The sequence below is a fragment of the Eubalaena glacialis genome, chromosome 13, assembly GCF_028564815.1.
Source record: "Eubalaena glacialis isolate mEubGla1 chromosome 13, mEubGla1.1.hap2.+ XY, whole genome shotgun sequence".
NCBI lineage: Eukaryota > Metazoa > Chordata > Mammalia > Artiodactyla > Balaenidae > Eubalaena > Eubalaena glacialis.
The window spans coordinates 23,368,847-23,392,412 of record NC_083728.1 but is presented as its reverse complement, the minus strand read 5'-3'; the positions used below and the strand labels follow the sequence as shown (position 1 = coordinate 23,392,412).

Sequence of the window (23,566 nt, the reverse complement as noted above, 5' to 3'; positions counted from 1 at the left end):
CACTCTGATACCAAAACCAGACAAAGATGTCACAAAGAAAGAAAACTACAGGCCAATATCACTGATGAACATAGATGCAAAAATCCTCAACAAAATACTAGCAAACAGAATCCAACAGCACATTAAAAGGATTATACACCATGATCAAGTGGGGTTTATTCCAGGAATGCAAGGATTCTTCAATATACGCAAATCAATCAACGTGATACATCATATTAACAAATTGAAGGAGAAAAACCATATGATCATCTCAATAGATGCAGAGAAAGCTTTCGACAAAATTCAACACCCATTTATGATAAAAGCCCTGCAGAAAGTAGGCATAGAGGGAACTTTCCTCAACATAATAAAGGCCATATATAACAAACCCACAGCCAACATTGTCCTCAATGGTGAAAAACTGAAACCATTTCCACTAAGATCAGGAACAAGACAAGGTTGCCCACTCTCACCACTATTATTCAACATAGTTTTGGAAGTGTTAGCCACAGCAATCAGAGAAGAAAAAGAAATAAAAGGAATCCAAATCGGAAAAGAAGAAGTAGAGCTGTCACTGTTTGCAGATGACATGATACTATACATAGAGAATCCTAAAGATGCTACCAGAAAACTACTAGAGCTAATCAATGAACTTGGTAAAGTAGCAGGATACAAAATTAATGCACAGAAATCTCTTGCATTCCTATATACTAATGATGAAAAATCTGAAAGTGAAATTAAGAAAACACTCCCGTTTACCATTGCAACAAAAAGAATAAAATATCTAGGAATAAACCTACCTAAGGAGACAAAAGACCTGTATGCAGAAAATTATAAGACACTGATGAAAGAAATTAAAGATGATACAAAGAGATGGAGAGATATACCATGTTCTTGGATTGGAAGAATCAACATTGTGAAAATGACTCTACTACCCAAAGCAATCTACAGATTCAATGCAATCCCCATCAAACTACCACTGGCATTTTCCACAGAACTAGAACAAAAAATTTCACAATTTGTATGGAAACACAAAAGACCCCGAATAGCCAAAGCAATCTTGAGAACGAAAAATGGAGCTGGAGGAATCAGGCTCCCTGACTTCAGACTATATTACAAAGCTACAGTAATCAAGACAGTTTGGTACTGGCACAAAAACAGAAAATATAGATCAATGGAACAGGATAGAAAGCCCAGAGATAAGCCCACGCACATATGGTCACCTTATCTTTGATAAAGGAGGCAAGCATATACAGTGGAGAAAAGACAGCCTCTTCAATAAGTGGTGCTGGGAATATTGGACAGGTACATGTAAAAGTATGAAATTAGAACACTCCCTGACACCATACACAAAAATAAACTCAAAATGGATTAAAGACCTAAGTGTAAGGCCAGACACTATCAAACTCTTAGAGGAAAACATAGGCAGAACACTCTATGACATAAATCACAGCAAGATCCTTTTTGACCCAGCTCCTAGAGAAATGGAAATAAAAACACAAATAAACAAATGGGACCTAATGAAACTTAAAAGCTTTTGCACAGCAAAGGAAACCATAAACAAGACCAAAAGACAACCCTCAGAATGGGAGAAAATATTTGCAAATGAAGCAACTGACAAAGGATTAATCTCCAAGATTTACAAGCAGCTCATGCAGCTCAATAACAAAAAAACAAACAACCCAATCCAAAAATGGGCAGAAGACCTAAATAGACATTTCTCCAAAGAAGATATACAGATTGCCAATAGACACATGAAAGAATGCTCAACATCATTAATCATTAGAGAAATGCAAATCAAAACTACAATGAGGTATCATCTCACACCGGTCAGAATGGCCATCATCAAAAAATCTAGAAACAATAAATGCTGGAGAGGGTGTGGAGAAAAGGGAACACTCTTGCACTGTTGGTGGGAATGTAAATTGATACAGCCACTGTGGAGAACAGTATGGAGGTTCCTTAAAAAACTAAAAATAGAACTACCATACAACCCAGCAATCCCACTACTGGGCATATACCCTGAGAAAACCATAATTCAAAAAGAGTCATGTACCAAAATATTCATTGCAGCTCTGTTTACAATAGCCAGGACGTGGAAGCAACCTAGGTGTCCATCATCGGATGAATGGATAAAGAAGATGTGGCACATATATACAATGGAATATTACTCAGCCATAAAAAGAAATGAAATGGAGGTATTTGTAATGAGGTGGATGGAGTTAGAGTCTGTCATACAGAGTGAAGTAAGTCAGAAAGAGAAAAAGAAATACAGTATGCTAACACATATATATGGAATCTAAGGAAAAAAAAAAAAAGGTCATGAAGAACCTAGTGGCAAGATGGGAATAAAGACACAGACCTACTAGAGAATAGACTTGAGGATATGGGGAGGGGGAGGGGTGAGATGTGACAGGGTGAGAGAGTGTCATGGACATATATACACTACCAAATGTAAAATAGATAGCTAGTGGGAAGCAGCCGCATAGCACAGGGAGATCAGCTCGGTGCTTTGTGACCACCTAGAGGGGTGGGATAGGGAGTGTGGGAGGGAGGGAGATGCAAGAGGGAAGAGATATGGGGACATATGTATATGTATAGCTGATTCACTTTGTTATAAAGCAGAAAGTAACACACCATTGTAAAGCAATTATACTTCAAAAAAGATGTTTAAAAAAAAATGAAATAGAAACAAAGAAAACAACAGCAAAGAACAATAAAACTAAAAGCTGGTTCTTTGAGAAGATAAACAAAATTGAAAAACCATTAGCCAGACTCATCAAGAAAAAGAGAGAGAGGACTCAAATCAATAAAATTAGAAATGAAAAAGGAGAAGTTACAACAGACACTGCAGAAATACAAAGCATCCTAAGAGACTACTACAAGCAACTCTACGCCAATAAAATGGACAACCTGGAAGAAATGGACAAATTCTTAGAGAGGTATAACCTTCCAAGACTGAACCAGGAAGAAACAGAAAATATGAACAGACCAATCACAAGTAATGAAATTGAAACTGTGATTAAAAATCTTCCAACAAACAAAATTCCAGGACCAGATGGCTTCACAGGTGAATTGTATCAAACATTTAGAGAAGAGCTAACACCCATCCTTCTCAAACTCTTCCAAAAAATTGCAGAGGAAGGAAAACTCCCAAACTCATTCTATGAGGCCACTATCACCCTGATACCAAAACCAGACAAAGATACTACAAAATAAGAAAATTACAGACCAATATCACTGATGAACATAGATACAAAAATCCTCAACAAAATACTAGCAAATAGAATCCAACAACACATTAAAAGGATCATACACCATGATCAAGTGGGATTTATCCCAGGGATGCAAGGATTCTTCAATATACGCGAATCAATCAATGTGTTACACCATATTAACAAATTGAAGAATAAAAACCATATGATCGTCTCAACAGATGCAGAAAAAGCTTTTGACAAAATTCAACACCCATTTATGATAAAAACTCTCCAGAAAGTGGGCATAGAGGGAACCTACCTCAACATAATAAAGGCTATATACGATAAACCCACAGCAAACATCATTCTCAATGGTGAAAAACTGAAAGCATTTCCTCTAAGATCAGGAACAAGACAAGGATGTCCACTCTCACCACTATTATTCAACATAGTTTTGGAAATCCTAGCCACGGCAATCAGAGAAGAAAAAGAAATAAAAGGAATACAAATTGGAAAAGAAGAAGTAAAACTGTCACTGTTTGCAGATGACATGACACTATACATACAGAATCCTAAAGATGCCACCAGAAAACTACTAGAGCTCATCAATGAACTTGGTAAAGTTGCAGGATACAAAATTAATGCACAGAAATCTCTTGCATTCCTTTACACTAATGATGAAAAATCTGAAAGAGAAATTAAGGAAACTACCCCATTCACCACTGCAACAAAAAGAATAAAATACCTAGGAATAAACCTACCTAGGGATGCAAAAGACCTGTATGCAGAAAACTATAAGACACTAATGAAAGAAATTAAAGATGATACCAACAGATGGAGAGATATACCATGTTCTTGGATTGGAAGAATCAACATGGTGAAAATGACTATACTACCCAAAGCAATCTACAGATTCAATGCAATCCCTATCAAATTACCAGTGGCATTTTTTACAGGACTAGAACAAAAAATCTTAAAATTTGTATGGAGACACAAAAGACCCCAAATAGCCAAAGCAGTCTTGAGGGAAAAAAATGGAGCTGGAGGAATCAGACTTCCTGACTTCAGACTATACTACAAAGCTACAGTCATCAAGACAATAGGGTACTGGCACAAAAACAGAAAATATAGATCAATGAAACAGGATAGAAAGCCCAGAGATAAACCCACACACATATGGTCAACTAATCTATGACAAGAGGTGAGGATATACAATGGAGAAAAGACAGTCTCTTCAATAAGTGGTGCTGAGAAAACTGGACAGCTACATGTAAAAGAATGAAATTAGAACACTCCCTAACACCATACACAAAAATAAACTCAAAATGGATTAGAGACCTAAATGTAAGACTGGGCACTATAGAACTCTTAGAGGAAAACAAAGGAAGAACACTCTTTGACATAAATCACAGAAAGATATTTTTTGATCCACCTCCTAGAGTAATGGAAATAAAAACAAAAATAAACAAATGGGACCTAATGAAACTTAAAAGCTTTTGCACAGCAAAGGAAACCATAAACAAGACGAAAAGACAACCCTCAGAATGGGAGAAAATATTTGCAAATGAATCAGTGGACAAAGGATTAATCTCCAAAATATATAAACAGCCCATGCAGCTCAATATTTAAAAAACAAACAACCCAATCCAAAAATGGGCAGAAGACCTAAATAGACATTTCTCCAAAGAAGACATACAGATGGCCAAGAACACATGAAAAGCTGCTCAACATCACTAATTATTAGAGAAATGCAAATCAAAACTACAATGAAGTATCACCTCACACCAGTTAGAATGGGCATCAACAGAAAATATACAAACAACAAATGCTAGAGAGGGTGTGGAGAAAAGGGAACCCTGTTGCACTGTTGGTGGGAATGTAAATTGATACAGCCACTATGGAGAACAGTATGGAGGTTCCTTAAAAAACTAAAAATAGAATTACCATATGACCCAGCAATCCCACTACTGGGCATATACCCAGAGAAAACCATAATTCAAAAAGACACATGTACCCCAATGTTCACTGCAGCACTATTTACAATAGCCAGGTCATGGAAGCAACCTAAATGCCCATCGACAGACGAATGGATAAAGAAGATGTGGTACATATATACAATGGAATATTACTCAGCCATTAAAAGGAACGAAATTGGGTCATTTGTAGAGACGTGGATGCATCTAGAGACTGTCATACAGAGTGAAGTAAGTCAGAAAGAGAAAAACGAATATCGTATATTAACGCATATATGTGGAACCTAGAAAATGGTACAGATGAACTGGTTTGTAGAGCAGAAATTGAGACACAGAAGTAGAGAAAAAAACGTATGGGGGCTTCCCTGGTGGCACAGTGGTTGAGAGTCTGCCTGCCAATGCAGGGGACATGGGTTCGAGCCCTGGTCTGGGAAGATCCCACATGTCGTGGAGCAACAAAGCCCGTGAGCCACAACTACTGAGCTTGCGCGTCTGGAGCCTGTGCTCCGCAACAAGAGAGGCTGCGACAGTGAGAGGCCCGCGCACCGCGATGAAGAGTGGCCCCCACTCGCCGCAACTAGAGAAAGCCCGCGCACAGAAACGAAGACCCAACACAGCCAAAAATAAATAAATAAGTAAATTAATTAAAAAAAAATAAACGTATGGACACCAAGAGGGGAAAGCGGTGGGGGGTGGTGGCGGTGGTGTGATGAACTGGGTGATTGGGAATGACATGTATACACTGATGTGTATAAAATGGATAACTAATAAGAAAATAAATAAATAAATAACAGTTAAAAAAAAAAGAAAAAAAAACCCAAAAGGGGACGGGTATGCATCTTAAGGGGAGGACCTGTGAACAAAGGCCATCAGAAAGGAAAAGCACAAAGCAGAAGGATGGGTAGGTCAGCAATAATTCTAGTTTTCCTGGGAGTGGGTGGAATGTACAATGGGAAGCAGTGGGACAACAGGCTGAAATGGGGACTGGGGCCACAATCACATCCTTCAAGGCAAGGGGAGGAGCGTGGAACTGGTCAAGCTCTCTAACAGACTGCAGCAGGTAGCTGAATCCCAGATGTCTCCAAACACCTCTTTTCTGTGGAAGGCACTTTCAGTTATTTACTTCACTGAATTCTTATTTTGTAATAGTGCCCATTCACCAAGTGACCTGCAAGAGTTTAAAGCTGTTTATACCCCTTTAGAAGAGGCAGTCACATACATACATTTGAACTGTGGTACTAAAAACCAGTCCTCACAGTAGAGTTCTATAAATCAGTCCTCTTAAGAGCTACTGCAATTAAACAGCCAGCATGAAATTACTCAGCCCTTGGCCAGGCCTGGAGTTCTTATCCTAGGAGCAAGAACTCCATTCTTGTGAGTTCACTCCATCATCAGCACCTTCTACAGGAATGATATATTGTGGCAGACAGCAGCTTTTCATTTTCCATTAGTATTTCTTGAGTACCCTTCTGGTGGAAGTGGAAGGCAATTTGACAAGATATGCCAAGAGCCTTAAATGTGTTCATTCCAAGAATCCATCTAAGGAAATAATCCAACGTGTATGTAAAATTTATGCACAAAAATGTTCAGTGAACTGAACATATTATAAGCAATCTAATTTCCAAAAATAATGGAATAGTTAAGTCATGGGATAGCCATATGATGAAATAACAGGCAGCCATTAGAGATGTTTTTTTTTTTTTTTGGCTGCGCCACGTGGCTTGCAGGATCTTAGTTCCCTGACCAGGGATTGAACCTGGGCCTCGGCAGTTAAAGCACCAAGTCCTAGCCACTGGACCGCCAGGGAATTCCCCATTAGAGATTATTTTTATGAGAGTTTTAAAATGACACGTAAATGAGATTGTGTTCTAATATTAAGTCAGAAAAGGAGATACATAATTGTACATCCAGGGTGACCAATTATATAAACTTTAAAAATTATATTTTAGAAAATAACATACAGGGACGTCCCTGGTGGTCCAGTGGGTAAGACTCCACGCTTCCAGTGCAGGGGGCCTGGGTTCGACCCCTGGTCGGGGAACTAGATTCCGTCTGCATGCTGCAACTAAGAGTCTGCATGCCGCAACCAAAAAGCCCGCCTGCCGCTAAAAAAAAAAAAAAAAAAACCAAAAATCCCTTGTGTGGCAACTAAGTCCCGGCACAGCCAAAATAAAAATAAATAAATAATATAAATATATAAATAAATAAATAAATAAATAAATAAATAATACACACAGACATACATCTCAACACTGAACACATTAACATGGTTGCCCCTGGGTTTTAGGACTGTGAGCTTTTCTCTAGCTACTTTATAATTCTCTGTGCTCTCCAAATATTCAACTATGAGCACGTACTCTTTTGATAACCAGAATATAAAAGTAAATACTGGAAAGAAATATAATAAAATACAGTTATCCCTAGGGAACAGGATTATAGGAAACCTTTATTTTCATACTTTTCTTCATTTTCTAAATGTGATTATACACAAGTGTTATTTTTTAACATATTTACTCATGTGATATACACACATTAAATACTACACGTGAAGTTTTAGAAACATGTGAGAAATAACAATGATGATATTTATACAAACATAGTGATCACAAGTTCATAAGCGTGTGTGCGTGTGGAGAAGCACTGGAAATGTCCATGGAGAGAGCTGTGTGAAAATTAAAAGCAGTTTTGTGTACTTTTTAACAAAAGTAAACATTGGTCTCCCCGCAATATTTTATCATGAAAACGTTCAACCATATGCCTAAGTTGAAATACCTTTCAGTGAACATCTGTATACCCACCACCTGAACTCTACCATTAACATTTTACTATACTTAATTATCATGCATCTATCCATCTTATTAATCCATCATTTTTTTTAAAGTTGAGGTACCGTTGATTTACAGTATTATATTAGTTTCAGGTGTACAACACAGTGATCCAAAAGTTTTATGGATTATACTTCATTTAAAGTTTTTATAAAATATTGGCTATATTTCCTATGCTGTACAATATATCCTTGTAACATTTATCTATATATAGTAGTTTGTACCTCTTAATCCCCCGGTATAATTATTTTTTAAAGCAATATATCACAAACACAAAAAAGCTATATAGCATTGTCTCAGCTCTAATTCCAAATTTTTAAACAATCTCATAAGTAGAAGAAAATTAAGCAGCACTGAAGTAGATAAATGGACAATAAGCCTGCTGATTCATTGTTTCAACTGGCAATAGGCTTTCTCCTTTTACAGCAATTCTAAGCATGTCACCTTTAAGCACCCCTCCCCTCACTACTCTTATATCCCAATATAACTGCTTTTGACCTCAGGGGAGCTATATAGCAATGAAGTCACTAGGACAATCAAAGAACCAAGAGAAATGGTACAATTTTAATTATATTTTCAATTATTGGGGGGGAAAAAAAAGCATGTAGGTGATTAGTAAAGGAAACAGAGGGGGAAAAGGCAGTTCAGACTGAAGTTATGATCTCTCATGGTTGTGATGTTAAGATAACTTCCTGGAATATCATCAAACATTCCTTAAAGATTTCTCTGAGGCAAGACAGAGACCAGAAGGAAGCCCAGATTAACTGGCCTCAGTTAGCCCCGTGCCACATTTATGCTAATGAACAACACCAATGTCAAGGCTGAATGCCTTTCCATTAAGTGACAAAGCCAGTGGGCGGCTTTAAATTTGTTCTGCTTTGTCTCCTAAGAATGTCCGGTGGTCTCCAGGAAGCCTTCAGGCAAACTGGGCCACTCTAGATGTCTCACGGCACAGTTGCTACTTCCTAGGCCTTCTATCACCTGTCGCTAGACTCCTGACCCAGATGCCCCCAGTCTCCAGAACACCACATAAACCTTTAACAGAGACAGATGAGAATGAAGAGCATTCATGAGTGTTGAGAGAAGAAAAAAAGAAGGGCCTGTGATATTTTCTTCTTTAGAACACAGAGAACCTACACATTCATAACCAGTAACAGACATGTGACAAACAGTGACAAACATTTGCCATCATTTTATTTGTATCAGAACTGAACTAAAAGTTATATTTAATGAGGCCAGAACATGTTAATATATTAGAGCTTCACTCAAAACATCAAGAATTTTTGCCAGACTATTTTCAAGCCTTTATATTAAAAAGTGATTGATAATTATATCTCTAAAACTCAATTTCATTTATATCTAAGTATGTTTATGTGTGAAAAAAAAATCCTGAAGTATATATACCAAAATATTAACACTGGTGAAATAACAAGTGATTTTTATTTTCTTGCTTTTTGGTATTTTCTTATCTATTTTGCAATAAGCACATAATTTTTTAATATTCCATTTTTTTGAAGGGGGGTGCTCAATTTGATGAAAATAAATGCTTCCACACTTTTAGGTAGGAATATATATACTATTTCTGGAATTCCTCACCTTGAATTTTACTGTCACCCTCTCTCAAATGATCTCCTTCTAGGTAAATTATATCAAATATTAACAGCAATCAAGTTAAACTGGTTCAACCTAGGATCCAAACCATAACTGAAGTTAGATCAAATTAAAGACAACTAACCCCAAACTTGATTGCCACCATTCACCAAAAAATAATATGACTTCTTGTTTTTGAGTAAGGGTCTACAGCAAATGATTCCCTAACAGCACCTGGCTGATTATGTTGTATATGTAAGTATACCAAATAGTCACACCAAGAGGTGTTTGGCACTGGGATTAAAAAGTCTGTAACAAGGAGCCTGCCCCTTCTAAAGTGAGTCTCAGTCTCATTTGTCCTGCCAAGGAACCTCAGCTTTACACACAACTCAACTCCTTGCCACATCTCAGCTCTGGACATTCCCAAGTGAGAAAGAATGGGCAATGGATTCAGGACAAAGGGGGTTTTTCAACTCCAATTCCACCCAACGGCAAGTTATGAAACGTGATTCTCAATTTCCTCATCTGTAATAAAAGCCACCTAATGATATTGCTCCAAGCACTAGAGATGATGTATGTTTAGTATCTATAGTAGGTACCCAAGAAATTATTATGATATAACTGGTTTGCCTATGAGACAGATATTAGTTCTTCCTTTTGATTCTAATGCTATATGGAGAGATTCCACTGTACTTAACTTAATATATCTGAAAATAACTATCTGCCTGTGGGTATACAAGTTGGGTGAATCCTGGACACGAGGAAGTTGGCTTCCCTGCACCTTCCTTTCCTGCCTAGGACCCTCTGAGTCTACTTCATGTTGCCTCTGATAGCCACTCTTATGACATCTACCCCAAAAGTAGGAGAGTCAGGCTGCACGGGCTTATAAGGTTCCCATTTCCATACTCCTTCCTCCCATTTCTTTCAGGGCCAGGCAACAGATAAAGTAGGAAGATGGAGGGAGGGTTGCTGGTTCACTTTATTGATTTTCAAATTGCCAATAGAGCTATAGGCAAAAGCAGACTAAGACGAACAATATCATTTAGGAAAATACTAATGAGCCAGGTTGAATTTTGCGTTTCCAAAGATAAAGCCAAGAGATATCTGCATTTTATATTAATAACACTTAATGTGTCTTTTTCTTTTAGGAAAAGATTTTGTTGTTGGTTAAGTCTCCCCTCAAAATGCCCCTCCCCTGCCTTCTCTGCAGTGAGGTGACAACAATTTGGCACCTGTGACTAGGGTTTCCAATATCATTTGAGGAAAGGAGATCTTAATTACAAAGAGAAAGCTCCACCCAATAACCTACAACCACAGAACAGGTACCTGGCAGGCAATTTTTGAACACAATAGCAAATCATTTTAAATAAACTTGATCCAATGACCAAAAGAACATGAAGGGGTCATGATTAGCTACGAAGAGAGATCCACCTCTATAACACCACCAGCACAGGGAGGGAAGCACTGCAGAGATCCTGTACACAGCCCTCCTTGGTGTTTGTACAGTCCTTACCTGACAGTCAAAGTCCTGGAAGTTTCGTGTACCATTCTGTCAACAGAAGGCAGAAAACACAGTCAGTTTCCCCATGTGGCTTCCCCAAATGTGCAGCAAATTCAGTTCACAGTGAAAGCAGTGCATGTGCAGCCTCTTGGTTGCCATAAAACTAAAATGGTTCTCATCAATAGGCTTCAGAGGAGGCCGGGTGGGTTTCTAACGTGTGTTAGTAAAAGCTGAGCCTTTAGAGGTGGGGTTACACTTTGGCAGGCTTCCTGTGAAGATGAAGGAAAGGAGCCTGGTTTCCCAGTAAAGCCTGTAACTTCTTGTCTCCCTACCTAAGGAGAGCAGTGAGAGAGAGTAAAACATGGATGAGAGTCTGAGAGCACATTCACAACCCACACGGGAGGTACCTGGGAGGAAAGGAGCTAGACGCCAACCCTGAGACGTGCAAAGGAAGGCAGGAGCCAGAGTGCCCGGGACAAGGAAGCAAAGAAAGGATTAAGAAGAGAACAAAGATATAGGTGGATCAGAAATGCAAGATCTGAAATTTAACAAGGAAGAAAGGCGGTGTCATTGAAGGAGGGAAAGAATGATAAAACAGGGTTCCTAATACACTGGTATATCCCAGGAAACTGCTAATAGGAAAAAGGACAAATCATTGAATCGTTTAAAAGTAAAACACAGTCAAAAGATCCAAGGAGAATTCACCAAGCTTCTAAAAAGAGATTGTATCATAGTAATGTCTGATTGCCAAGAAAAAAAAAAAATCAATGGCAATGACTCAGAGGCATTTTTGTAGCATTTCAGATGCCAGAGTTGCAAGAGTATGACATAAGAGTATAAAAAGGGTAATGAGTGATGTGTTTGGGAGGAAAAGAAAACCTTCTGACTTGATTTTTCATAAAGTAAAAGCTCCTGCCCAGAAAAAATACCCTCTCATTATTTAGAAACTGTGTTATATCTGTCTACAACAGCTTCCAGAAGGTGTGGAGCTATAATAATTATCAGCACCTTCCCCAAAGCTGCCCCTCCAGAGAAGATCAAGAAATCTGATGCCAAGGGAGTACTAAGCAATCCCATCCCCCTTCAAGAAGATCCTCTTAGAAACAGTTCTGTATCCTACCACCTTCTTTCTGTAAAGGTGGCAGTAAAGTCACAATAGATTACCAATCACAGAGAGACTGTAGATGACACAGAGGACAGAGAGTGGTGGAGGCAGCCGGTCTGAGGTATTAGCCCTGGCATGAAGCCAAGTTCACAAAGTAAAGTCTGATGCAGTCACAGCGTGGAAAGACAACTAAGATGCCACGTAGATGGGACTGGGTAGCACATTTCCAAGGAATGCCGCCCTTGGTAAAAAGGATCACAGAGTTCCCTAGTTCCCCACTAGCCCCATACAATTCCTGAGAACTCCTTCAGAGAAGTCATTGTGTTTAACATCTAGTTAGACGATGAGAAGCAGAAGGAAGGGCCCTCTCAGGGACTAGGGTAGATCGTTGTAGTAGGATATAAACGACCAGCCAGTGAGCCCCTGATCTCTGATTCAACTTGCACCTTCCACCACATACAGCACAGGGCCGGGTATAAGTTAATATATATTTATAAAATGAATACGCCAATATAACAAAATTAAATGCTGAAATATTTCTGTTAAGACTTTGGGTCGAAAACAACAAAAAATTCCACTGCATTCCAGTTTAAGACATGATATGGTTATTAAATGATAATAAAGTAGGCTACAGAATGGTCTTCAAAGTTTGACCTCATCTACATTAAGATATGCACTAAAAAAGACTAGAAGAAAAATACCAAAACATTAACAATAGCAGCTGTTTCTAAATAGACAGATTATGGGTGATTACAATTTTTTTTATACTTTTCTACAATGAGCATATACTTCACCTTTTGTAATTAAAAAATTAGAAAAAAAGGATTTGGTATGGCACAAAAAATATGTTTGTTGGGACTTCCCTGGCAGTCCAGTGGTTAAGACTCCACACTCCCAATGCAGAGGGCACGGGTTCAATCCCTGGTCAGGGAACTTAGATCCCGCATGCTATATGGCGTGGCCAAAAAAAAAAAAAAAAAGTTTGTAACTTAGTATTTTGTAATATACAACTTAAAGATTCATTTACTCTTTTGATGAATAATTTATAATGATGTCAAAACATATCATATTAGAGCTTCAATCCTACTGGGCTCCCAGAGGTTCCTTTACAGATTATTTAGAAAGATTAGGGAAAATCGCTCTAGTCTGAACTAAAATCTTGGTCCTGGAACACAGAAACACAAATTCTGACGAGCAATTTGAAAAGCAGCTGTCCCTGTATGCATGAATTCCCTTACTCACTATCATGTGATCACAGTCATGAAGCATTTTCTGAGGCCCTGAAGCTTGAGAAGAGCGCAAAAGGAAATGCCAAAAGCAGAAAGATGCAATTCTCTCCAGAAACCAAAGTGATCTTTTCTTTGTTGAGAACCTAGCAAAAAAACAATTCCATGGGGCTTCCCTGGTGGTGCAGTGGTTAAGAATCCGCCTGCCAACGCAGGGGACACGGGTTCGAGCCCTGGTCCGGGAAGATCCCACATGCCGCGGAGCAACTAAGCCCGTGCGCTACAACTACTGAGTCTGTGCTCTAGAACCTGCGAGCCACAAGTACTGAAGCCCGCGCCTAGGGCCCGTGATCTGCAACAAGAGAAGCCACCGCAATGAGAAGCCCACTCGCCGCAACTAGAGAAAGCCCGCTCGCAGCAACGAAGACCCAACACAGCCAAAATAAATAAATAAAATAATAAATTAAAAAAAAAACTCCACGTTCCTTATGCAACGTACACAGCTGTACACAGCTAGACTCCCAAAGAAAAGGTACTAATAATCAGAGGAAGACTATATAACACTTGTTTTCTTGGCTTTCTTTTTTTTTTTCTCAAAGGGATGCCAGATCCTCTTGGAGAATGGCTTCAGGCTTCATGAGTGAATGATCATCCTGAAGAAAGGATATGACTGGGTCAGTCTGACAGTGTTTGGCATCCAGAGTTTCTTTTTCTTCTTTTTTTTTAAAATTTAATTTATTTTTTTATACAGCAGTTTCTTATTAGTTATCCATTTTATACCCATCAGTGTATACATGTCAATCCCAATCGCCCAATTCATCACACCGCCCTCCACCCCGCCGCTTTCCCCTCTTGGTGTCCATACGTTTTTTCTCTACTTCTGTGTCTCAATTTCTGCTCTGCAAACCAGTTCATCTCTACCATTTTATAGGTTCCACATATATGTGTTAATATATGATATTTGTTTTTCTTTCTGACTTACTTCACTCTATGTGACAGTCTCTAGATCCATCCATGTCTCTACAAATGACCCACTTTTGTTCCTTTTTATGGCTGAGTAATATTCCATTGTATATATGTACCACATCTTCTTTATCCATTCGTCTGTCGATGGGTATTTAGGTTGCTTCCATGACCTGGCTATTGTAAATAGTGCTGCAATGAACATTGGGGTGCATGTATCTTTTTGAATTATGGTTTTCGCTGGGTATATGCCCAGTAGTGGGATTGCTGGGTCATATGGTAATTCTATTTTTAGTTCTTTACGGAACTTCCATACTGTTCTCCATAGTGGCTGTATCAATTTACATTCCCACCAACAGTGCAAGAGGGTTCCCTTTTCTCCACACCCTCTCCAGCATTTGTTGTTTCTAGATTTTCTGATGATGCCCATTCTAACTGGTGTGAGGTGATATCTCTTTGTAGTTTTGATTTGCATTTCTCTAATAATTAGTGATGTTGAGCAGCTTTTCATGTGCTTCTTGGCCATCTGTATGTCTTCTTTAGAGAAATGTCTATTTAGGTCTTCTGCCCATTTTTGGATTGGAATTGGTTGGATATTTTCTCGGGTCCTTTCTCTCTCTCTTCTCCTTCTGGGGCCCCTATAATGCAAATGTTGTTGCGTTTAATGTTGTCCCAGAGGTCTCTTAGGCTGTCTTCATTTCTTTTCATTCTTTTTTCTTTATTCTGTTCTGCAGCAGTGAATTCCACCATTCTGTCTTCCAGGTCACTTATCCGTTCTTTTGCCTCAATTATGCTGCTATTGATTCCTTCTAGTGTATTTTTCATTTCAGTTATTGCATTGTTCATCTCTGTTTGTTTGTTCTTTAATTCTTCTAGGTCTTTGTTTAGCATTTCTTGCATCTTCTCGATCTTTGCCTCCATTCTTTTTCCAAGGTCCTGGATCATCTTCACTATCATTATTCTGAATTCTTTTTCTGGAAGATAGCCTATCTCCATTTCATTTAGTTGTTTTTCTGGGGTTTTATCTTGTTCCTTCATCTGGTACATAGCCCTCTGCCTTTTCATCTTGTCTACCTTTCTGTGAATGTGGTTCTTGTTCCACAGGCTGCAGGATTGTAGTTCCTCTTGCTTCTGCTGTCTGCCCTCTGGTGGATCCAGAGTTTCTGAATGACGTTCACTAGCTGGTCCTCAGTTGAGCATGGTCAACTGAAGCCAGATTCTCTGAACTCATTAAAAATTCAATACTACTGGGGACTTCCCTGGCAGTCCATTGGTTAAGACTCTGCACTTACACTGCAGGGGGGCTCAGGTTCAATCCCTGGTTGGGGAACTAAGATCCTGCATGCAACGCAGCATGGCCAAAAAAAAAAAAACATTCAATACTACTCACTAGGTAGATTCTGGAAGGAGAAAGACCTCCCTGGGGACTTATTTGTCTCTTATATTTGTGGTACAAGGTTCCACTCCAACAAAACTTCCAGAAGTTTCAGGCTCTGGGTGCTTTCTTTTTATTTTCTGTCCATTTTGAATATACCATTAATTCCATGTTCAGAGAGATTCTTGCACTAAGCAAACTTAAGTAGCAGAAAGGGATTCAAGAAAAAAAATTTAAATAATAGAATAATGTGGAGGAAGAGAAAAAAAAAAGAATAACTCAAGGAAAAAAAGAAGTCATTACTGAAAGTTGCAGTCAAGGTAGAAGCCAACTAAGGGGAATGTTTCCTGGTGGAGGTTCAGTGCCAAATGCAGAAGGTAAATGGAGCAGCTCAAGAAAGTGAATTAAAAACAAGTAATTCTCTCAGTTCAAGCCTGGAGAATAAGCAAAAAGCAACTGAGAATACATCAGTGTATGAAGAGAAGTATGAAATAAGGGGGGGAAGGCAAGGAGGAAAGTTTAAAAAACAAGGAACTGCTAGAGAGAAGAGAAATGTAATTTCCCAACATGAGATCTAGTCAAGAAGCACAGAGTTGTCAAAAGACAGAAAGCAACAATATAATGGAAAGACAAGATACATAAGACCTTAGAACCAACTACCAACAGGAAGAGATTTGGGGCAAATCTACCTGTTCTGTGAACTTGATGTGGGGGGCTGTGTCTGATTCACCACTCTATTCCCAGCTCTGGCACTTAGTAAATGCAATGAATATCATTTTGGAAGCAATTATGAGCATCTCAAAATAGAGATACTCAATTTGAGTAAGAAATGAATACCAAAGAGGAAGGGTTACGTGCAATTGATGAGCTCGGAACTAAAGTGAGGAGGAGTTGTTACGACGGTAAAAGTTTTAGAAACAAGCTGATTAAAAACACTCAAAGAGAATAAAATACGGCATTTCTACTAAAAAAGGACAATAATCCTTTTTGGATTATTGTAGAAAGGAGAAAGATGGGGAATTGTACAAGCAATGCTGCACTTCACAAATACTCTTTAATGAAAATGTCAATAAATCTGTGGGGTTTTTTTGTTTTTGTTTTTAATTTATTTATTTAACTTATTTATTTTTGGCTGCCTTAGTTCTTCGTTGCTGTGCACAGCTTTCTCTAGTTGCAGCGAGCTGGGGCTACTCTTCGTTGCAGTGCGAGGGCTTCTCATTGCACTGGCTTCTCTTGTTGTGGAGCACGGGCTTTAGGCGCGTAGGCTTCAGTAGTTGCAGCATGTGGGCTCAGTAGTTGTGGCTCACGGGCTCTAGAGCACAGGCTCAGCAGTTGTGGCGCACAGGCTTAGTTGCTCCACGGCATGCGGGATCTTCCCGGACCAGGGCTTGAACCCGTGTCCCCTGCACTGGCAGGTGGATTCTTAATCACTGCGCCACCAGGGAAGCCCTGTGTTGTTTTTTTAAAAGAGACGTTGGCATAAACCCTTTGGCCTGTCTCTGTTGCCCTGGAGGTTATAAAAATGCTCATCCCTGGGTTCTCCCTGCTTCCTCTTATAATATCCTCCCTTAGGGTCTACCTCACTTTCTACTGTAACAACCAAAGCAAATAACTTGTTTCTGTTCCCCCCCACTAAGTATTTATTCCCCTTCTTGATAGGTCCTCAATTTTGCTGAAGCCAACTGTGGTTTACTATTTATTTTCTCAAGCCTGGTCTTCAGCTTTCACAGGCTTGGCAGTATCTGAACTAACAGTAGGTAGAGGAGGGCAGGGAAAATGAAGCACAAACCAGCCAGCTCTCCTGCTTATACAAGGTCTGTTGGGTGAAGAGGTTGGAACAACCAGCTACAAGAGGCAGCATATGGTGGGAAAAGCCCTAGACCCCCTGATCCAGGCTGAAGTCAACAGCTGTGGGGTCTAGTCCCGGCTTCACCACCTCACTAGACACCAATGTTAGACAAGTCATATAACCTCTCTGAGCCTCATCTGTAAAATGGAGCTAAAAATACCTTTAACTACCTACTTCACAAGAGGTCAGGAGATTCAAATTAGATAGTATTTGTGAAAGTGCTCTGAAAATGGTTAAATGTTATTTTTTAAAAAATCATTTCATATTCCTGTGCGATATCTGCCTCCAAAAAAACAAACAGAAGTGCTGGCAGGTGCTTCTTTTCATCACTGGAGCCAAAACAAGCATGGCAAAATTACCCACTTCTTCACAGTTCTGAGCCGTAGACAAAATCACAGGCATACTAAAATTAAATGGGAAAAGTACCAACAAACAACAAGAGAAAAGTTAACATAAGCCTCGCTTAAAGCTATTTTGAGAGTGCTTCCTTATAGTCAGCTCAGGACAAATTTCTGCATTACAGGTTGGGTCTAGACTTCCTTTAGCTCCCTGAAGCCTGGAAGGGCACAGCGATGTCTCTGGCTAAGAGTGTCTATGAGGAGAACGGACAGAAAGATGAAGTGAAATAATACGTACCTCTAGGCTTCTCCTTAAAGAGGGAGGGCAAGCCTCAGAGGTGATGCCAAAATATCTATAGTGTGAACACAGTGGAAAGGCCTCAGGTTGTGGAGGAGGAAAGATTTGGGTTTCAGTCCTGGCTTTGCCACTTACTGACTGGGCGAGCCCATCTTTCAGTCAGATTTTCATCTGCTAAGTGAGGAATACTATCTACTTCAAAGGGATATTCTGATGATTAAAAGAGAGAAGGTATGTAAAGCACCTGGCACATAAAAAGTGCTTAATAAATAATAGCAGGATAGGCTATTAGGCAAAATAAAACTTCCCCAAAAACAAAAAATTTCAAGACATCTCCTATTCAAACCTGGAGGCTTATACCCTAATAGCAGTGGTTCTCAAATGGGGAGATTCTGCCCCCCGCCCCAGGAGACATCTGACAATGTTTGGAGACATTTTTGGTTGTCATGACTCCGGGGTACTACTGGCATCTACTGGGTAGAGGCCAAGGATGCTGTTAAACACCCTACAATGCACAGGACAGTCTCCCACAATAAATAATTATCTAGCCCAAAACATTTACAGTGCCAAGATTGAGAATCCTGCCATACAGCAGGGGTTCTTAGGTATGCAATCTGAGTAAGCTACTTCAGCTTTCTTGGCCCTAGTTTCCTCATCAGCAATATGCGAATAAATTGATCTGTGTGTCCTACATCGCCAGGCCTTTGGGAGGATCAAATGAAATAATGGATGAGAAGCATTATCACCATTATACCTTTCAAAATAATGCAAAAGCACCCACTTATTGGGCAAAGGTAGAAGCACTGATATAGTGGGGGAGTGTGGGGTGTGATGGGGTAGAATTCTTTGGGAATGATACCATCTGAAGAGGGCCCTCTTGCCAATCTACTTCAGTAAAGCTTGGCTGGAGCAGGGGAGTGCTCATGAATAGTGATGGGCTAGAAGCACTTCCCAGGAAGAGGAGGGAGGGAGATAGAGCGTGGGAAGTGGGTAGGAACAGCAAAGGCATATCAAAGAAGAGCTAACAGATGTGAGGAAGTGAGACAGTGCTTGGTATCTTAGACTGCTCAGGCTGCCTGAGCGGCTTAAACAACAGAAATTTATCTTCTCACAGTTCTGGAGGCTGGAAGTCCAAGATCAAGGTTCCAGCAGGGTTCAGTTTTTGGTGAGAGCTCCCTTCTTGGCTTGCAGATGTGTCCTCACCTGGCCAGGAGTGGGAGTGGAGGGTGGATCTCTCTCTTTTCCTCTCCCCCACTCTTCTTATAAGGCCACCAATTCTACTGGATTAGGGCTCTACCATATGACCTCATTTAACCTGAGTCACCTCCTTAAAGGCCTTATCTCCAATAAAGTCACATAGGGAGCTAGGGCTTCAACATATGAATTTTAGGGGAGGGGACACAATTCTGTTCAGAGAACTTGGGCACACAGCAGACATAGCTGAGGAATCACTATGGCCTCAGAGATGAGGACCCAGATGTTAATTCAATGCTTTTCTGTGGTTATGGTCACCAAATCTTTTCTTTTCCAGCTGCCTTCTCTATGAGATATCCAGTCAATTAACTCCTGCAACTCTTTTTTTTTTTTTGGCCACGCTGCGCGGCATGCAGGATCTTAGTTCCCCGACCAGGGATCGAACCCAGACCCCCTGCAGTGGAAGTGCAGAGTCTTAACCACTGGACCGCCAGGGAAGTCCCTCCTGCAACTCTTCATGTAGGTGCCTCAGGCATCCTGTGGACTTCCGGGGTCAAGGAAGAATCCTCCTCTTATCTGTGTCCTAGTCCTCAAATGTCTGAGATCCATCAGGTCATGGGTTTCCAACATTGTCTAATCAGAATCACTTTAGGCGTGGTTCTCAATTTTGGAAGCTGTTAAAAAAGTTCACCCCGGACCAGTTCAATTAGAACCTCTGGAGGTAGGACCTAGGCATTGGTCATATTTAAATCTCCCCAAGTAATTCCAATAAGCAGCCAAGGTTGAGGACCACTGATTATAGAGAAGTGTGTGTGTCCTGTCCCCCTCCCCTCAGATTCCAATTTAGTTGTTCTAGAGTGGGACCCAGGAATCTGTATTTTTAAACAATTCCCCAGCTGACTCTGACTATCAGCCAGGTTTAGGACAGGTTACTACCTTCCTGAAGCTAAACTGCCTACCCCCACTTGCCCTGTAACTATTCACTTCTGTGGCTATACATAAGCTTTACAGATGCAGATTTTATTTCCTTCCTCCTCTTTGTAGCAAATCATTTTGGGGACAGCTCTTCACACGCACCAAAAGACAGTGCTTAAAGGAGAGTTTTCTGAAAACATGAAGGGAAGCAGCAGAAGAAACCAAATGGGGGTTTTAAAAAAGTGTGCAGCTTGCCAAGGGAGAGAGCAAGAAATCTGGTGAAAGATAAAGGAAGGAGTGGGAGTGGGGATGGAGATGAGGTCACAGGGACGAAAATGGGGTTGACAGGTTTCAACAGCAAATTAACGAACACACAGTAAGTCAACAGCCCCAGAAGTTGTAGGTGAAGGGCCTTGCTTTGGGCAAAAGAGATAACAGGCAACAGCATCTTCTGGTATAGCCCCTGCCCCCATCCTGACCTCACCCATCTTTACCCTTACTCTCCAACAATATTTCCCTCAGGAAAGGATGCCATGGACTCATCCACACCAAGCTAGAACAGTATTTTAATAGGGGACCATGACAGTAAACAATAAAAAGAATAGGGCTGAAAAGACAGAATTTCAGGCGCATTTACTGAATGGAGAGGGAGAGGAGACCGGATAAGCCTTTCTTAGCTTTTTGGTAACTCCCACCATCACAGCACTCTTTACTTGTTGAATCCTGGTGGCTGTTAACTATGATGCTCATTGTGTAGTTCTCTGACACGAACATAAAAATGAGGTGTATTACCAACATCCAGGCATCCCTGATGAAAACCTCAACATAGACAGAAAGGTCACATCACAGACTCGACAAATTTTAAAGAGAGCACTGCAGCCTGTGTACATCACCAGCCATGGATGTTAAGTTTTCCTTATAGAAATTGAAAGTCAAGACACTTGGATTCTAAGTCAAACCCACTCTCACACTCTCTGCTTAACATCTCTATCTGTAAAACAAGAAAATTCCAAGGAAAACTTGATTGAATTTGGCCAGTGGAAACAAAAGTAGGAAGAAAGGGAGGCAAGACATCAAGAAGAAGGTTAAGCAATATATTTTTTAAAGTATTCTCTCCATAGAAAGTCAAGTTAAATATGTTTTGAGTTAGTTACTATTTAGATAATATAGAAAATGAACTAATCACAGAAGAAAAGACTTACATATATTTTAGTGACAACAGCAGTCTTTACCTTATCATTTAGAAGTGGTTTGATCTCTGTGAGTTGAACATCCTGAAGTTCATCCATGAGGACAGATGAGAGTAGAGGATTCTCAAGAATAAATCAGTAACTCTGAAACAGAAGAGAAGTGAAGCAAAAGGCTTAAACTAGGAGCTGGAAACATAATAGTCATACTACATCCATTCATTCAAATATTAGAGCTTAGTATGTGTCATGCATGGCTCAGGGTGCTGAAGACACATTAGACTAGATGCTTAGGGCAAACAGACTCTAAAGTGGCCTCCGTGATCTCTGTACCTCTTAGCATTCACACCCAGGCATAATTCCCCGCCCCACCAATTGAGTGTGGGTGGGACCCATGGCTTGCTTTTAGCCATTAGAATATGGCAAAAGTGATGGAATGTACATGAGTATCTGTATATGATTACATTACAAAAATATTTAACATCTGTCTTGCGGAGAGACACACTTTCCCCTGCTGGTTTTGAAGAAGCAAGCTGGCGTGTTGTGAGAGGGCCATGTGGTAAGAAACAGCCTCCAGCCAAAAGAGCAAGAAACTGGGATGCTCAGTCCAACCACTTGCAAGGAACTGACGGCTGTCAACAACCATATGGGCCTGGTAGTGGATCCTTCCCCAGTCGAGCCCCAGATGAGAAGCCAGCCCTGACCGGAACCTTGATTGCAGCCTTGCAGAGGACCCAGTCAACCCAGCCGGAATCCCAACCCCCTGAAACTGAGATGATAAATGTGTGTTGTTTTAAACCACTAAGTTTGCAGTAATATTTTTATGCAGCAACAGATACTTAATACAATAGTCTTTGCCCTCATGGAGAATCCATTTTAGTTACTTTGTATAAGTAAGAGAACAACACACTCAGAGTTACACTTCAGAAAGCAACAGTTTGGGGGGTGGATTAAGGGAGAACAAAAATTGAAGGTTAATGCTGTAGCCTAGGATAAACAGATAAACCAAGGCTAAGCTCACTAGCCTTCACCTGGGGAATCAAAGCAGTAGATGGAGAGTATGGTAGCCAGCCTCCACCATGGCATCCAATGAGCCCAAGGGTCCTTGACTCCTGATATTCGCACTCATGTGTAATCTCCCATCCAAAAAAATCAGGGATGGCCTGTGTAAGTAATAGAATACGGTAAAAGTAACAATATGTGACTTCTGAAGCGACAATATAAAAGGCATTATAATTTCTGTTTTAAGACACTGTAGTCTTGATACATTAGCTCTGGGGGAAGCCAGTTACCATATAGTGAGGATATTCAAATAGCCCTCTGGGGAAAAGAACCAACTTGTCAGAACCAACCTACCAGCCATGTAAGTGAGCCACCTCGCAAATGGATCCTCCAGCCCCAGTCAAGACTGCAGATGACTGCAGCCCTGGAGACATCTGACTGCAACCTCATGAGAGATCCTGAGCTGCCCTGCCAAGCCTGCTCCCCAATTCCTGACCCAGGACCATGAGACATAATATATAACTTTGTTTTGGAGTGATTTATTACATAGCAATAGATAACTAATACAAAGAGGGAGAAGTTAGGGAAAGTTGGAATAGAGAGGCAGAGCCTCCATCCTACTGTACAGGAAGCCGTGGGGAGAGGTTGCAAATACTGGATACTGCATGCAAGTGATTCCCACCCAGACTTCAAAGCTCTAGGCTTCATCTCCTCCGCCTTGGCCTTGCAGGAAAAATGCTAAATTCATGAGTTGGGAATTCAGACATTCAACAACCATTTATTGAGTACTCACTGTGCAAAGCATTATGGACGATACAAAGAAGGTCCCTGCCTTCCAGGAGCTTACTAAAGAGTAGAGACGACAGCTCTCTATAAAGCTAACTACAAAATGAGAAATAAAAAGAAGAGCCAGAGGAGTTCAAAGGAGGAGCAATTACTTCTGATTGGTGGGAGTCCTTCACAAGATACTCGTTTATTATATTAATCCACTTTTCTGTTCTTCCCTCCAGAGATAGGATGTATGGCTTTGACTTGGTTAGCTATGGAGA

The 23,566-nt window shown here is 40.2% G+C and overlaps 1 protein-coding gene across 3 annotated transcripts in view; it reads right to left on the bottom strand.

Annotated features, from left to right (window-relative positions):
• NDRG3 (NDRG family member 3) overlaps positions 1-23,566 on the bottom strand; it is an 83,705-nt gene that overhangs the window by 40,440 nt on the left and 19,699 nt on the right. The window contains exons 2-3 of one of the 3 annotated variants that reach the window (XM_061207958.1): positions 21,561-21,662; positions 11,078-11,113 (exon numbers count right to left, since the gene is read on the bottom strand). In XM_061207958.1, coding sequence (XP_061063941.1) covers positions 11,078-11,113; positions 21,561-21,617 — 93 coding nt within the window. In that variant the 5' untranslated portion in view covers positions 21,618-21,662. Of the gene's footprint in view, positions 1-7,110; positions 7,210-11,077; positions 11,114-21,560; positions 21,663-23,566 lie in introns of those variants that run through there. The other 2 variants (XM_061207959.1, XM_061207960.1) reach the window with 2 other exon arrangements.